We start from the raw sequence: 15717 nt of genomic DNA, 5'->3' as shown, positions 1-15717 counted from the left end.
TCCTCCAAACTTTATCACTTGTGTTTGAAAAACGGTTTCATGTGATTAAATCAAAGGAAGATGAAATTGAGCCTTAAAAAAGCTCAATATGATATTTCATTTGTCCAGTGGGGAAATAAATAAGTGGAAATGAGATCAATGCCAAAAAATGTGCCCAAGATTTAAAACGTGGGATCTGGAAGTTGCCATCTTTTAAGATACAATCCTGAACTTTGAAGTTCATTAGGTGTCTCATGTAATCCTAACAAAATTTGTGCTGGTGGACTGAGTTCTGATAAATATTAGAAACTTCAGTTCCTCTTTTGGAGAGTCCAGTTTACACATGGATTTTGGTATAAGTAGGAGTCAAGGGAGTGGTCTAATGTCCTCCAAGTGGGCAAGTGTACCGGACTTTGACCTAAGAGAATGGGAGCCATTAGTTTCTGAAGAGTTCTCAAAGAGGGTGAAGGCCTGTTGAGACCTAGTTAAACTTTTGGTTTCTGGAGCCCAACTGCCTGTCAAGTACTCGCTCAGTCTTTGTGATGCTGGGCAAGTTACTTTACCTCTAGGCCTCTGGTTCTCCCTCTGTAAAATGGGAATGGTCATAGTGCCTGCTTCATCATCTCAAATGACGTAATCCAACTAAATCAGTTGCATGGTGAGAACACAGGGGCTAGCTACTATTTTCTTAGTCCCTCTTTGCCTTCTATGTCTGATGGGACTCTCAGTCACACTTGTGGATAGTAAAGCCTGTGGATGATGCTTCGCGAAGATTTGTTCTTTGCTTGAGAAAGACATTTACTTTGCAAAAAGATTTTTTTTTTAAGGAATATAGAAGTTATGGTAATTTCGACAGTAGAATTTCGCCACAAAATGCAATCCAAACTCAGTTCAATCTTGTTTGTTTTGTTTACAGGGAACACGGGTCTGGCTGAGAGAAAATGGCCAGCATTTTCCAAGTACTGTAAATTCCTGTGCAGAAGGCATTGTCGTCTTCCGGACAGACTATGGTCAGGTGAGAACAAGTCCCTGCAGCTTCCCAACATCCATGGTCTGCTTTGTAGCTATTCTTGCCCAGGGCACGTGTGCTTGGCCCCCCTACACATACATATGCTTTACATTTTTTTCCTAAGTGATAATTCAGAATCCCAGTGGGAATGTAGAATGTACACTGTGTGTGTGTAATAGATACAATACAGTTCTCTCAAATGGAACACAGCAAATATTCCAACTAGTTGTGGGGACAGAAGGGCATGGCACTGGCCTGGTTTCCCTCCTGGGTATCTTTTCTGCCTTCTTTCATCTTTTTCAGCAATCAGAAGTATAGGATGCAAGTAATTTGAGCAAAAGTTCAAGTATATTGATATTTGCTGACTGATTAACTTGTTACTTTCTCTTAAAATTCTTAAACTTTCTTGTGTCTTAGTCAGTTTGGGCTGCCATGACAGAATACCGTAGACTGAGTGATTTATGAAGAGCAAATATCGATGTGTCACAGTTCTGGAGCCTGGAAAGTCCAAGGCCATCAAGATGCTGGCAGTTGTGTGTCTTGTGAGGCCTCTGCTCACTGGTTCACAGCCAGCCAGCTTCTTGCTGGGCCTCACGTCCTAGAAGGGGGAGTTCTCTTGGGCCTTTTTTATAAGGGCACTAATCCCATTCATGAAGGCTGCACCTTCATGACCAAGTCACCTGTCAAAGACCCTAACACCATTGCATGGGAGATTAGGAATTCACCATATTCATTTGTGGGGAGAATACAAACATTCAGTTCAGGCTGGGTGCAGTGGCTCACGCCTGTAATCTCAGTACTTTGGGAGGCCGAGTCGGACAGATCACTTGAGGTCATTAGTTCAAGACCAGCCTGGCCAACATGGTGAAACCCTGTCTCTACTAAAAATACAAACATTAACCGGCTGTGGTGGCAGGCACCTGTAATCCTAGCTAATTGGGAGGCTGAGGCAGAAGAATTGCTTCAACCTGCAAGGCGGAGGTTGCAGTGAGCCAAGATTGCGCCACTGCACTCAGGTCTGGGTGACAGAGCAAGACTCTGTCTCAGAAAACAAACCATTCAGTTAATCACAAATAGGTGTTGAAAATACTAGGATCCCACTGAGAATTTAGGGTAATGTTGTCCTGATCACTGTAAGAACAAGACAGACTAAATCACTGGAGCTGAGCCTATTTATCTACCTTGTTAAGCAACTGAAGAAGTTTCTTCTGTTTATAGGAGCGCCACTGTTGCTGATTTTGTTTCTTTAGCGTAAAATGAATGAAAAGTCATATCACTAAAATTAAATATGTAAATCCAGAAACTGGTTTGCTTGATTATATTCTGATGATTATAAGAGAAACCTGGCATCTCCATATTACTAAGGAAACTAATTTAATGTTATAAATTGGCCTCTACCTCAGAGGTACATATTAAAATTTAAGACTTAAGGAAATAAAAGATAATCGAATGCAAGGATCTAAAACACATAGTTTATGTTTTTATTTTTATTTATTTTTTTATTTTCTGAGATGGAGTCTTGCTCTGTTGCCCAGCCTGGAGAGTGCAGTGGTACCGACCTTCGCCTCCTGGGTGCAAGTGAGTCTCCTGCCCCAGCCTCCCGAGTAGCTGAGATTATAGGTGCCTGCCACCACACCCGACTAATTTTTGTATTTTTAGTGAGATGGGATTCCACTTGGCCAAGCTGGTCTTGAACTCCTGACCTCGAGTAATCCACCCACCTCGGCCTCCCAAAGTGCTGGGATTACAGGCGTGAGCCAACATCCCTGGCCAAAACCACGTAGTTTATGAACTGAGTTTGCAAGTCGTTGTTTGCAAGCTTTTATTGAGAATAAAAGCTTCAGGGCCAGTTTCCATAATTTGAGGCAGACAGGCTACTTGGTTGTCAAAACTTCTTAGCAGTGGCGGTTTACTTGGTGGAATCGTTCTTAGTTCTTGATTTGATAAGCTGTAGTAATACTGTGTTTGTAACTCCTTCATTTCTTTTTCTTCTGAGAGTCTTGAATGGATTTTCAGTATATAGATATACCTGTGCTTTGTGGATGTAGATTTGGGGTATGGGGAGAGAGGGGGAACAAAGAGACAGCATGTCTAATGGTCACTGACAGCGTGGACACTTTGCCAACACCCAGTCTAGTACCTTCTCCATCAGAGTCTCGGGTAGTATAGGATGATCTGTAGTCTAGGGAGTAAATAAGTGAATTTTGCTCAACTTTAGGGTCAGGCACTGCTTAAATGTTTAAGTTTCCCTGTAGGATAGGACTGGCCGCATTTTTCTGTCACTCTGCCTGTCTTCCCGTCTCAGTTTCCCCAGATGAGAATTTGGTTTCTTTCAGGACCTGTACATACTTCTCAAGATGATATGAAAAGGAAAAACAATTTCTAAACAGTGTCATTCATTTAACAAAATTGTGTTCCTGAAAGCATTGTAAAATAGGTTTTTCATGTCACTTGATATGATTTGGCTGTGTCCCCACCCATATCTCAACTTGAATTGTATCTCCCAGAATTCCCATATGTTGTGGGAGGGACCCAGGGGGAGGTAATTGAATCATGGGGGCTAGTCTTTCCCATGCTATTCTTGTGATAGCGAATAAGTCTCATGAGATCCGATGGGTTTATCGGGGGTTTCCGCTTTTGCTTCTTCTTCATTTGCTGCCTCCGTGTAAGAAGTGCCTTTCGCCTCCTGCCATGATTCTGAGGCCTCCCGAGCCGTGTGGAACTGTAAGTCCAACTAAACCTCATTTTCTTCCCTGTTGTGAAAATGGACTAATACAGTAAATTGGTACCAGGCGTGGAGCCTTGCTGGAAAGATACCTGAAAATGTGGAAGCGACTTTGGAACTGGGTAACAGGCAGAGGTTGGAACAGTCTGGAGGGCTCAGAAGAAGACAGGAAAATGTAGGAAAGTTTTGAACTTCCTCAAGACCTGTTGAATAGCATTGACAGAAATACTGATAATAATATGGACAATGAAATCCAGGCTGAGGTGGTCTCAGATGGAGATGAGCTTGTTGGGAACTGGAGCAAAGGGGACTCTTGTTATGTTTTAGCAAAGAGACTGTTGGCATTTTGCCCCTGCCTTAGAGATTTCTGGAACTTTAAACTTGAGAGAGATGATTTAGGGTATCTGGTGGAAGAAATTTCTAAGCAGCAAAGCATTCAAGAGGTGACTTGAGGGCTGTTAAAGGCATTCAGTTTTATAAGGGAAGCAGAGCATAATGGTTTGGAAATTTTGCAGCCTGACTATGTGATAGAAAAGAAAACCCCCCCCTTTTTTTTTAGACGGAGTCTTGCTCTGTTGCCCAGGCTGGAGTGCAGTGGCATGATCTCGGCTCACTGCAAGCTCCACCTCCTGGATTCACACCATTCTCCTGCCTCAGCCTCCTGAGTAGCTGGGACTACAGGTGCCACCACCATGCCCAGCTAATTTTTTGTATTTTTAGTAGAGATGGGGTTTTACCGTGTTAGCCAGGATCGTCTCGATCTCCTGACCTTGTGATCCGCCCACCTCGTCCTCCCAAAGTGTTGGGATTACAGGTGTGAGCCACCATGCCCAGACGAAAATCCCATTTTCTGGGGAGAAATTCAAGCTGGCTGCAGAAATTTGCGTAAGTAGCAAGGAGCCTAATGTTAATCCCTAAGACCATGGGGAAAATGTCTCCAGGCCATATCAGAGACCTTCACAGCAGCCCTTCCCATCATAGTCCCAGAGGCCCTGGAGGAAAAAATGGTTTTGTGGGCCAGGCCCAGGTCCCTGTGCTGTGTGCAGCCTAGGGACTTGGTGCCCTGTCTCCCAGCTGTTCCACACTCCAGCTGTGGCTGAAAGGGGCCAATGTACAGCTGAGGCTGTGGCTTTAGAGGGTAGAGTCCCCAAGCCTTGGCAGCTTCCACGTGTTGTTGAGTCTGTGGGTGCACAGAAGAATTGAGATTTGGGAACCTCTGCCTAGATTTCAGAAGATGTGTGGAAATGCCTGAATGCCCAGGCAGAAGTTTGCTGCAGGGGCGGGGCCCTCATGGAGAACCTTTGCTAGGGCAGTGTGGAAGGGAAATGCTGGTTAGAACCCCCACACAGAGTCGCTACTGGGATACCACCTAGTGGAGCTGTGAGAAGAGGGCCACTGTCCTTCAGACCGCAGAATGGTAGATCCACTGACAGCTTGTACTGTGCACCTGGAAAAGCTGCAGACACTGAACACTGGCCCATGAAAGCAGCTGGGACAGAGGCAGTACCCTGTAAAGCCACAGGGGTGGAGCAACCCAAGACCATGGGAACCCACTTCTTGCAGCAGTGTGACCTGGATGGGAGACCTGGAGTCAAAGGAGATAATTTTGGAGCTTAAAAATTTGACTGCCCCACTGTATTTCAGATTTGTCTGTGCCCTGTAACCTCTTTGTTTTGCCAATTTCTCCTATTTGGAATGGCTTTATTTACCCAATACCTGTACCCTCATTATATCTAGGAAGTAATTAGCTTGCTTTTGAATTTACAGGCTCATAGGCGGAAGGGACTTGCCTTGTCTCAGATGAGACTTTGGACTGTGGACTTTTGGCTTAATGCTGAAATGAGTTAAGACTTTGGGGGACCGTTGGGAAGGCATGATTGGTTTTGAAATGTGAGGACATGAGATTTGGAGGGGTCGGGGTGAAATGATATGATTTGCCTGTGTCCCCACCCAAATCTCAACTTGAATTGTATCTCCCAGAATTCCCATATGTTGTGGAAGGGACCCAGAGGGGAGGTAATTGAATCATGGGGGCCAGTCTTTCCCATACTATTCTTGTGATAGTGAAAAAGTCTCACAAGATCTGATGAGTTTATCGGGGGTTTCTGCCTTTGCTTCCTCATTTTCTCTTGCCACCACCATGTAAGAAGTGCCTTTCGCTTCCTGCCGTGATTCTGAGGAGCCATGTGGAACTGTAAGTCCAATTAAACCTCTTTTTCTTCCCAGTCTTGGGTATGTCTTTATCAGCAGTGTGAAAACAGACTAATACAGCATTCTTTCCCTTTCTTGTTGAATTATATTTTAATCCCAAAGATGTTTTCCTTTTAGTCTTTTAACTTTTTTCTTTTTTAAAAAAATTACGGTAAGAATCACATAACATTAACTTTACCATCTTAACTATTTTTAAGGGTACTAGGGTTAAGTTTATTCACATTGTTGTGTGTCAGATCTCAAGAATGTTTTCATCTTGCAGCACTGAAACTCTATGCCCGCTAATCACTAATTCCCCCAGCCCTTGGTAACTGCTCTTCTTTCTGTTCCTATGACTTTGATTACTTTAAATACCTCAGTGAGTGGACTCATACAGTATTTGTGCTTTTGTGGCTGGTTTATTTCACTTAGCATGATGTCCCTAAGGCTCTCAGGATACTTTCTATTCCTGTCCTAACTAAGCTTTCTGACAAAGGCTCCTAGCTCGACAACTCTACCAGTCTCTGGGTGCCACTGCCCTTGACTTGTAGTCGGCAACCTGGGCTGTGTGAAGCCCTTACCGGCTGTTGTCCATGGGCAGCTCTCAGTGAGGTGGGAGTGGAATGGGTTGGTTGGGTCAGTAGTTCTGATCATTTTCAACAGTATTTATGGGTTGTGGGTTTGGAAGGAACTGAACTATGATAATGTGTACTTAAATGTGAAAACAACGCTGAGCCTTGACCTCTAATCTTCATTTGGTCATCGAATACTTAGTTTTATGTTGTCCACTCTGTCATTCCCAAATATAACAAGTATAATTAGCTTGGTGACTCATGTAGGAATTGCAGGGTTATGAGAAAAGTGAGGCAAGATTTTTAAAATTGGGTTCAGGCTTGGATCAAGAACTGCCAGTGGCCCAAAGACTCTAGTTTGTTTTTCTACTGACCTACATAGTCTTCCCCTCTTTACGTTACAAGTTCACTGTGGAACATGCAGGAATCGTCGCCAAGCATTAGGAGAAGTTCTTTAACTGGTTCTGGTGCCTAGGACAGGAACACTGCACTTAACTGGTCAGGGATAGATTTTTTTTTTTTGAGACAGGATTTTGCTCAGTTACCCAGTCTTGAATGCAGTGGCATGACCATGGCTCACTGCAGCCTCCACTTCCTAGGCTCAAGTGATCCTCCCACCTCAGCTTCCGTAGTAGCTGGGACCACAGGCACATGCCACCACTCCTGACTCATTTTTTGTAGAGATGGGGTTTTGCCATGTTGCTCAGACTAGTCTCCAACTCCTGAGCTCAAGTGATCTGCCTGCCTCGGCCTCCCAAAGTGCTGGGATTACAGGCATGAGCCACTGCTAGGCCAGGGATAGATTCTTGAAGGAGTCGGAGTCAAAAGTTTAGAGCATGGTCTTGTCCTTGATCAAGCCTGTCCTTGGTTACTTTTAAAGGAAATTGGTTAGTTTTGACCCAGCTTGGTATGTTAAGATATTGGTATTTCTGAGAGGAGGGGAGAATTGGACGTTACTATTTAATGGGGATAGTATTTTAGTTTTGGAAGATGAAACGTTCGGAAGATGGATGATGGTGATGGTTGCACAACACTGTAATTGTACTTCATGCCACTAGACTGTGCACTAAAACATGCTTAAGCTGAAACATTTTATGTTAGCATATATGTAAACACACACACACAGAGGAAATACCATGTTTGAGGTCAGATGGTGGGTAAATGGTAGAAATTGTCAAATGACAATTTGTCTATATCTTTAAAAACAATTTCAGAGCTTTTTTTTTTTTTTTTTTTTTTTTTTTTTGTGACTGAGTTTTGCTCTTGTTGTCCAGGCTGGAGTGCAATGGCGCGATCTCGGCTCACTGCAGCCTCCGCCTCCTGGATTCAAGTGATTCTCCTGCCTCAGCCTCCCGAGTAGCTGGGATTACAGGTGCATGCCACCATGCCCAGCTAATTTTGTATTTTTAGTAGAGACAGGCTTTCTCCATGTTGGTCGGGCTGGTCTCCAACTCCCAACCTCAGATGATTCACCCGCCTTGGCCTCCCAAAGTGCTGGGATTACAGGTGTGAGTCACTGTGCCTGGCTGCGAAATTTTTATTTTACCCGAAGGTGACCTCTTAGAATCCATAAAGAGTTTACAAAACTGTTACAATTACAAAACTGTAATTTTCCTTTGATTTAGAGTGGTGCATACGAATCACCTGTGGATCTTGTTAAAATGCAGATTCTGACGGGCAGGTTGGGGTAGGGCTGGAGAGCGAGCTGAATTTTTCACAAGCTCGTTGGTGATATTATGTTGCTGGACCAACCACATTGGAGTAGTAAGGATTTTGAAGATGTTCCTGAAAAATGCCTTAGGGTCATAATGACTTAAAATGAAGAGCAAGAAGCACTCAAGCCCTTCCGTATTCCACCAGTATTACTGTTTTGGAGGAAGCAAAGATAAAGACAAGAAGAAGGAGGGCTTTGGGTAAAGTTAGAAGGTTTTTTCTTACGCTTCAAAGCTTTTCCCTTCCTTTTTATTCTCTGAGCCCTCCCCTCCAGTGGCCAGGAGTTGGGCTGACTGCAGCATAATAATTCTCAGGTGAATTAAAAAGCAGTTTTAAAATCCAGTTTAGTGTTGGAGAAAAAGCAGAGCCATGTGTGTCTAAAATCCTAAAATGGAACCTCAGAAACACGGGGTGGCAGGAGATCACAGTGTAGTATTTTGTGTGAGATCACTAAAGGGCATACCTGCCTGCTTCCTTTCCTTTTCTTTTCCCCTCCCCCTCCCCCTCCCCCTCTCCCTTCCCCTTCCCTTCCTTTCCTTTTTTCCTTCTGTTTTTATTAATTTATTATTATTATTGTTTTGTGAAATGGAGTCTTGCTCTTTTGCCCCAGCTGGAGTGCAGTGGTGTAATCTCAGCTCACTGCAACCTTTGTCTCCTGCGTTCAAGCGATTCTTCTGCCTCAGCCTCCTAAGTAGCTGGGATTAGAGGCATGTGTCACCACGCCCGGCTAATTTTTGTATTTTTAGTAGAGATGCACTTTTGCCATGTTGGCTAGGCTGGCCTTGAACTCCTGACCTCAGGTGATCCACCCGCCTTGGCTTCCCAAAGTGCTGGGATTACAGGCGTCCACGTCCGGCCACCTTCTGTTTTCAGCGACAGGGTCTTGCTCTGTCATCTAGGCTGGGGTGCAGTGGTCTAGTCGTAGCTCATTATAACTCCTGGGCTTGAGTGGTCCTTCTGTCTCAGTCTCCTGAGTAGCTAGGACTACAGGGGTGCGCCATGCCTGAAAAATTTTTTCTGGAGATGGGGTCTTACTGTGTTGCCCAGGCTGGTCTGGAACTCCTGGCCTCAGGTGACCTGACTCAGTCTTTGAAAGCAATAGGGCCGGGTGCGGTGGCGCACGCCTGTAATCCCAGCACTTTGGGAGGCCAAGGTGGGTGGATCACGAGGTCAGGAGATTGAGACCATCCTGGCTAACATGGTGAAACCCCATCTCTACTAAAAATACACACACAAAAAAATTAGCCGGGTGTGGTGGCGGGCACCTTTAGTCCCAGCTACTCAGGAGGCTGAGGCAGGAGAATGGTGTGAACCTGGGAGATGGAGCTTGCAGTGAGCCGAGATGGCGCCACTGCACTCCATGCTGGGCAACAGAGCAACACTCCATCTCAAAAAAAAAAAAAAAAAAAAGAAAGCAATAGGATTACAGGTGTGAGCCACTGCCCAACCCATGCTTTCTTATTTCATTCAGTCTTTAAGAGAATTTTGTATTCATTCAGCTGTTTTTTTGTTGTTTGTTTTTGCCAAGGAGATAGTTCTAATGTTAATTTAAAATTTCATTCCACTCTAAAATTTAAACTACTATAGGTTGATACTAGGAATACAGAGAACCAAAGTATTCCATTTGACTTGTAACTTATACTTGCTGTGAAGTATTTACAGATGGAAAATGAATGAGCAAATGACACTCCTTCACACTTTATTGAAAAATATATAACTGTGGCCTCTGAAGGCCCCAGCACACAGGTGGATCAGCACATGTCCTACAAGTTAGAAATCAGTTGTCTTCTTGGCCCACAAGCTTTGGACAGAGTTTCAGAAAATCAGGGTTTTTTTTTCTTTTCGAGACGGAGTCTTGCTCTGTCACCCAGGCTGGAGTGCAGTGGCGCGATCTTGGCTCACTGCAACCTCCGCCTCCTGGGTTCAAGCGATTCTCCTGCCTCAGTCACCCGAGTAGCTGGGACTACAGGCACATGCCACCACGCCCGGCTAATTTTATGTATTTTTAGTAGAGATGGGGTTTCACCGTGTTAGCCAGGATGGTCTTGATCTCCTGACCTTGTGATCTGCCTGCCTTGGCCTCCCAAAGTGCTGGGATTACAGGCGTGAGCCACTGCGCCCGGCTGAAGAGCAGATTTTTAAAAGCACCATGGTTCTGCAGGTGATCAACTCATGTAAAAGGGTAAGAAGGAAGACAGCACTAAACGTTTGTCTTTTCTGGAACATCCAGGAGGCGCACGAGCAGTCACTGTAGCACCCTTTAGGAACATTGTAGAATTGATTAATAAGTTTTAAATTAGATTTTTCACCTTGGTGATTAGAACTGTTTTATTATCTTTTTCTGGAAAGAGTCTAATTTGATTGCTCTGAAATAGCTTAGAGTGATATCAGTTTACCTAATTGTTTTTTAAGGGGTATTTATTCAATTTACCGCAGTCCATTTCATCAAGGCGATTACTCTGTGCAGGGATTCCATTTGGTATTCTGTTTGAATTGTCTCTGTATGGGGTCTCCAAAATATTTACTGGTTGAGGATTTAATCATCCAAATCTACAAGTAGACAGCCTCCTCCATGTCCTTCTCTGTTTGCAACAAGGATCTCTAAGCTTGGTTAAAAAAATTCTTCTCATTTTATTAATCCACTAAAAGATCATGGGATTGCATGGGACTTTCAAGTCATCACCACCTGCTAAGAGAGTCAGACTTCTTCAAGCCACACTGGGAACACAGCACTAATTATTTATAATCACAGCTCCCACTTAAAGCCATTGCAGCTCCCACTTAAAGCCGTCTCTGACTTTTTGGTTTGACTCTCTGGTTTTGGTTTGTTGGAGTTAATGCCATTGGCCCAATTTTGTGAAACTTGATAAGAGGTGAGTTAATGTAGTGACTTTTCATTGCATTTTTGGTTGTTTTCACACACTTTCCACCCTGTCCAGCTGGTTTTCTTTTGCTCCCCCTTCCCCTTCCCTTTGCCCCCATTGGTGTCATTTTTATGTCCCTTGGATGCCTTGTGGATGTAGGTGACCTTTTGACCTTTTCACACCCTCCTGTTCAGTACACCATCTGCACACACTCCTGTCTCCCAGAAAAATCTTCCCCAAGCCTGCTGAATGCAGGAAAATGGTCAGTAGGGGACAGCCTGGCGGGTCTGTCCTTTGGAGCTGACCCCAGGAATTATTAGGAAGAATTGGGCAACTAGAACCCAGTGACTTCAACTTGAGGAGGACCGATCTGAGTGCTGAAGGGAAGTGGTAGATCTAGACATCTGAGCCAAGGGAAAAATCTCATCTGAGAGCCCAGGAAGGCCCGCACGTTCCAGCAGCCAGGGAAGCTGCATTCCAGGCTTCTCACGCAAAGCCAGCTGCTGAGCCAAGGCAGCTGCCCGGGTGCACAGGAGCACGGTCCCACTGCTCACTGTGAACTCTTTCCTTGTATGTGGAGCCTGAGGGAGACTGAGTGAGTGGCAGCTGGCCCGCCCTCCAGGTCAGGCAGCTGGCAGGAGGGGACCACCTGGGGTCCAGGAGGGCAGCTCCAGGTTCCTGGGAAGAGCGGCTGTGGGTGGAGACCAGCAGGGAGGCGGTAAATGTGTGAGGATGGAGGAAAAGGCAGTTGGGGGCCACATTTATAATGCAAACATAGTGTGATTAGGATCTAATGACTCTCAAAACCAAACTCAGGGACAGATAGGATTAGATTCTTTTCAATCAGCTGGCCTGGACATAATTCCCTTGCTTTTTTGTTATTATTTTTTTAATGTATATTTTTATCCCCATCATGAAGTGGAGACATCTTACCCTTTTTCTCTCAAGAGGAAAGAAACAGGAGGTCATTTGCATCATGGCTGTAGCCTCTGAGTCTTACATGTCTCTTGTATTGCAACTGCTGCCGCCAACCCAATTAACCTCTGGGTTCCTGTGAACCATATGAAATTGCCGTTTCTAGAGGCCATAAAGGGTTAGAGATCGGCAATCACATATGGTTCAGCCTAATAGCAAGTTAATGGCCCTCCATTTTAATTTGGTATCTTTTAGCTTATCATTGATCTGTTGTTCATGGCTTAAAGATAGGATTTTTCTGGTGACTCTTCTGTCTGATGACAGTACAACTCAACAAAATACAAGTGTTTTTCCGCAGTCCAGTTGAGAGGCAAATCATATCCCTAAAATAGTCTGCCAGCTTTAACGCTGGTGCTGTTGCGTATGTGCATTTGCTCACAGCTGTAATATTTGTATTCCTTTTGGGGTTTTCACTTTTTCTGCTGGGTGTCTAAAGGATTTGCTATTACTAGTTTCTTCGGCAAATACCCACATTTGAATGGAAAGGAAAATGAATGAATAAATACACGATTTTTTTTGGACTAGAGCTTGGGTTTTCCTCTGTTGTTTTGTGTGTGTGTGTGTGTGTGTGTGTTTGGGTAAATAAATTTGGCATAAAACTTACCATTTAATTTTAACCATTTTAAATGTATTAGTGGCGGTAATCACATTTATAATGTTGTGCTATCACACCAGTATTTCCAAAACTTTTTCATCACTCCAAACAAAAACTCCGAGCCTGTTAAGCAGTAACTCCGTTTGTTATTTATTTTTTACTATAATTATTATTATTATTATTATTATTATTATTATTACTGAGACGGAGTCTCACTCTGTCACCCAGGCTAGAGTGTAGTGGTGCGATCTCGGCTCACTGCAACCTTCACCTCCCGGGTTCAAGCAAGTCTCCTGTCTCAGCCTCCCGAGTAGCTGGGACTACAGGCGCCTGCCACCATGCCTGGCTAATTTTTGTATTTTTAGTAGAGACAGGGTTTCACCATATTGGTCACGCTGGTCTTGAACTCCTGACCTCAGGTGATCCACCCACTTCGGCCTCCCAAAGTGCTGGGATTACAGGCATTGTAATTTATTTTTAAACTACTTTCCTCTTGGATACCTTTTTTGTACTGTTTTACAAAATACTAGCACATTTGAAAGTATGGTTTGTATCTTTTCTTAAGAAATAGACAACGTCAAGAAAGATTTGTTGAGACTCAGCCCCAGATTCCAGGAATGGAGAATCCGATAGCCCAGCTTAGATCTGCTGAGGATGCCAGACCACTGAGCCCTGGCCACGTGCTGTGCATATCGGGGTGGGTGGGCTATCCCTGCATGCGGGTGAAGGGTCGTTCTCTGGAGGAAGGTGGGTTGCACAGCCACCCTAAAAGTAAAGGGAAAGAGGACTGTGCTAGTGATAAGTGACAAATAATTTTTTAAAATCCGATGTATAGTTTTTGGCTTCTTTTGTTGAAACCTTAGTAGTGCTCCATCTGTTATTCTTGGAATTCACTTCAATCAAAACAGTTGCAGCTGTATGAAAAAGACAGCATTGAGCTGGGAAGCTCTTCAGTTCTCTGTGCTTTTCCCACATTTTGCTGTTGCTCCTGGAAATACCCACCTCTGAGATGGACACTAAACACTAGCCTACAGAGTTCCTTAGAATCAGCAGTCTATACTCCAGAGATTGAACACCACTGGGACTTTCATTCTTGCTTTCAAGACCAAGGAAAATGCAACTTGTCCAGCTTAACTTGGTTTTGAGTTTAAGAATCTTTTCTGCTCTGGAAGCCACGTGGTTCTGACTCCCTAGACCTCTTCCAAGAATTTGCTTTGGCATTTTGTGGCTCAAAGATGGAAAGTCAGATGTTTCCATTAATTTTCACTCTGGGATTATAGAAAGAGAAAAAAAAAACTCGTCTGCTTGTTTATTAGCGCACTTAGCTCCAGGATAAACGTGCATGTTTACAAATCTGCACAGAAAGCTCACTTACTGTAATCTGGGAGACTCTCACTCAAGCAGGCCAAGCTCTTGTCCTTTCTCCTGGGAACGTGCTTCCTACAGAGATGTCTGTCTGTCCTGCCTTCCTTCAGCGATAAATGCACAAACGCAAATACACAGGCTCTAGCTGAATACACAAGGCTCTGAATACAAGGTGTGTATTCACGCACCTATTCAGGCCCCCTTTCAAAGAGCCACCACCTGTATCGTGTGTGTTTGATTTTTTTCTGTCTTTCCTCACCAAGGTCTCTTAGAATGGAGACTTGTCATTGGCGCCTCGGAGCCGAGCCTGGCCCAGGGAGGCCCCTTATAATGAACACTGAATGGATGAATGAAGCTCCATTTGTAATCAGCATGAATCAAAATAAGTCATCAGAATGCTACATGCTTCATTAAGACTATGATCATATGGCATTTTCATAAGGAAGTTACAAGACTTAAAAGGACCACAAGTGACAAAAAAAAAAAAAAAAAATAGCCGCATAGCAGAAGAATCATGGTGGGAGTTTTTGTTTGTTTGTTTTTGGAGACAGGGTCTCACTTTGTCACCCAGGCTAGAGTGCAGTGGCACAATCTTGGCTCGCTGCAACCTCCGCCTCCCAGGCTAAAGCAATCCCCCCACCTCAGTCTGCCAAGTAGCTGGGACCACAGGTGTGTGCCACCAAGCCTGGCTAATTTTTGTATATTTTGTAGTGATGGAGTTTTGCCGTGTTGCCCAGGCTGGTCACGAACTCCTGAGCTGCAACGATCCTCCTGTCTCGGCCTCCCAAAGTGTTGGGATTACAGGCATGAGCCACCACACCTGGCCTGGAGTTTCACTGTTGTTCCTACTCTGGTAGTGTGTAAACCACTTATAGACCCTGGGGCCAGAATGAAATGAAGAGGGTAGAAGAGAGGCTTTTTCAAGGGAATTCTTTGACTTAATAACTCTAGAAACATATTCTGTTTTCATCTCTTGGGGTGAGTGTTGAGTTTGGCTGAGAATCTTATTTCAAAGTATGGCATTGTAAACCCTGAGATTGTTATTTGTATATTTCAACAGTCATATTGAAACCATTTACAGTGGCAAACATTATGAGCTACGTTTGTGTTATAGGAATGTGGGCTATGTGAGGTGTTGTAGATCTTAGCTTGCCAAAGGTACACAGCGTTTCTGTTCTGTTACCCACCTTGTTCCCAGCACCACTGAAAAATCCATGGGTGAGACCAGGAGGTCTCTGGGGCCTGGCCCCTTTAAGTGAATCCAGCTTATTTCTGACCCTTTTTCCTAGAACATGGCTTTTGCCTTCCCACCCCAACCCCTTTGGACTGAACAGCTGGGCTTCTCCCCAGTGGGTGGGTAGATGGGTGGGGAGGGGATCAGATCTGTTTGGACTGTTTACTGGCCCAGCAAGGTTCTAGCTGAATGCACATGCATTAAATACTTTTGCAAGGGAGAGCAAATGGCCTGTGCCATGGGTCATGACCTTCTTTGGTTTCCTGTTCTCCTTTGGGTCCATTTGTTGATTTTCTTCTTAGTGGATCTTCCTGGACTTTGGCCTCCTTTTTCCTCCCTGGGTGTGTAGACTGCACCTCTTCTTCCCAACCCTTAGAATCGGTCTGTTTATCTGGACTCAAGCATGCCTCTGACTGGCCTATGCTTCCAGTCTTTATTTGACTTCCACATTCCAGACTCAGCTTCTAGGTAGCTCAGCCCCCTTAATCCTGTGTAA

The 15717-nt window shown here is 44.4% G+C and overlaps 1 protein-coding gene across 1 annotated transcript in view; it reads left to right on the top strand.

Moving 5' to 3' along the window:
* Positions 1-15717, top strand: part of MYO10 (myosin X) — a 268244-nt gene that overhangs the window by 57831 nt on the left and 194696 nt on the right. The window contains exon 2 of the mRNA XM_054489918.2: positions 896-994. Coding sequence (XP_054345893.1) covers positions 896-994 — 99 coding nt within the window. The remainder of the gene's footprint in view (positions 1-895; positions 995-15717) is intronic.

The sequence above is a fragment of the Pongo pygmaeus genome, chromosome 4, assembly GCF_028885625.2.
Source record: "Pongo pygmaeus isolate AG05252 chromosome 4, NHGRI_mPonPyg2-v2.0_pri, whole genome shotgun sequence".
NCBI classification, from domain to species: Eukaryota; Metazoa; Chordata; class Mammalia; order Primates; family Hominidae; genus Pongo; species Pongo pygmaeus.
The sequence above is the reverse complement of the archived record's forward strand: the minus strand, read 5'-3'. Positions and strand labels throughout refer to the sequence as shown.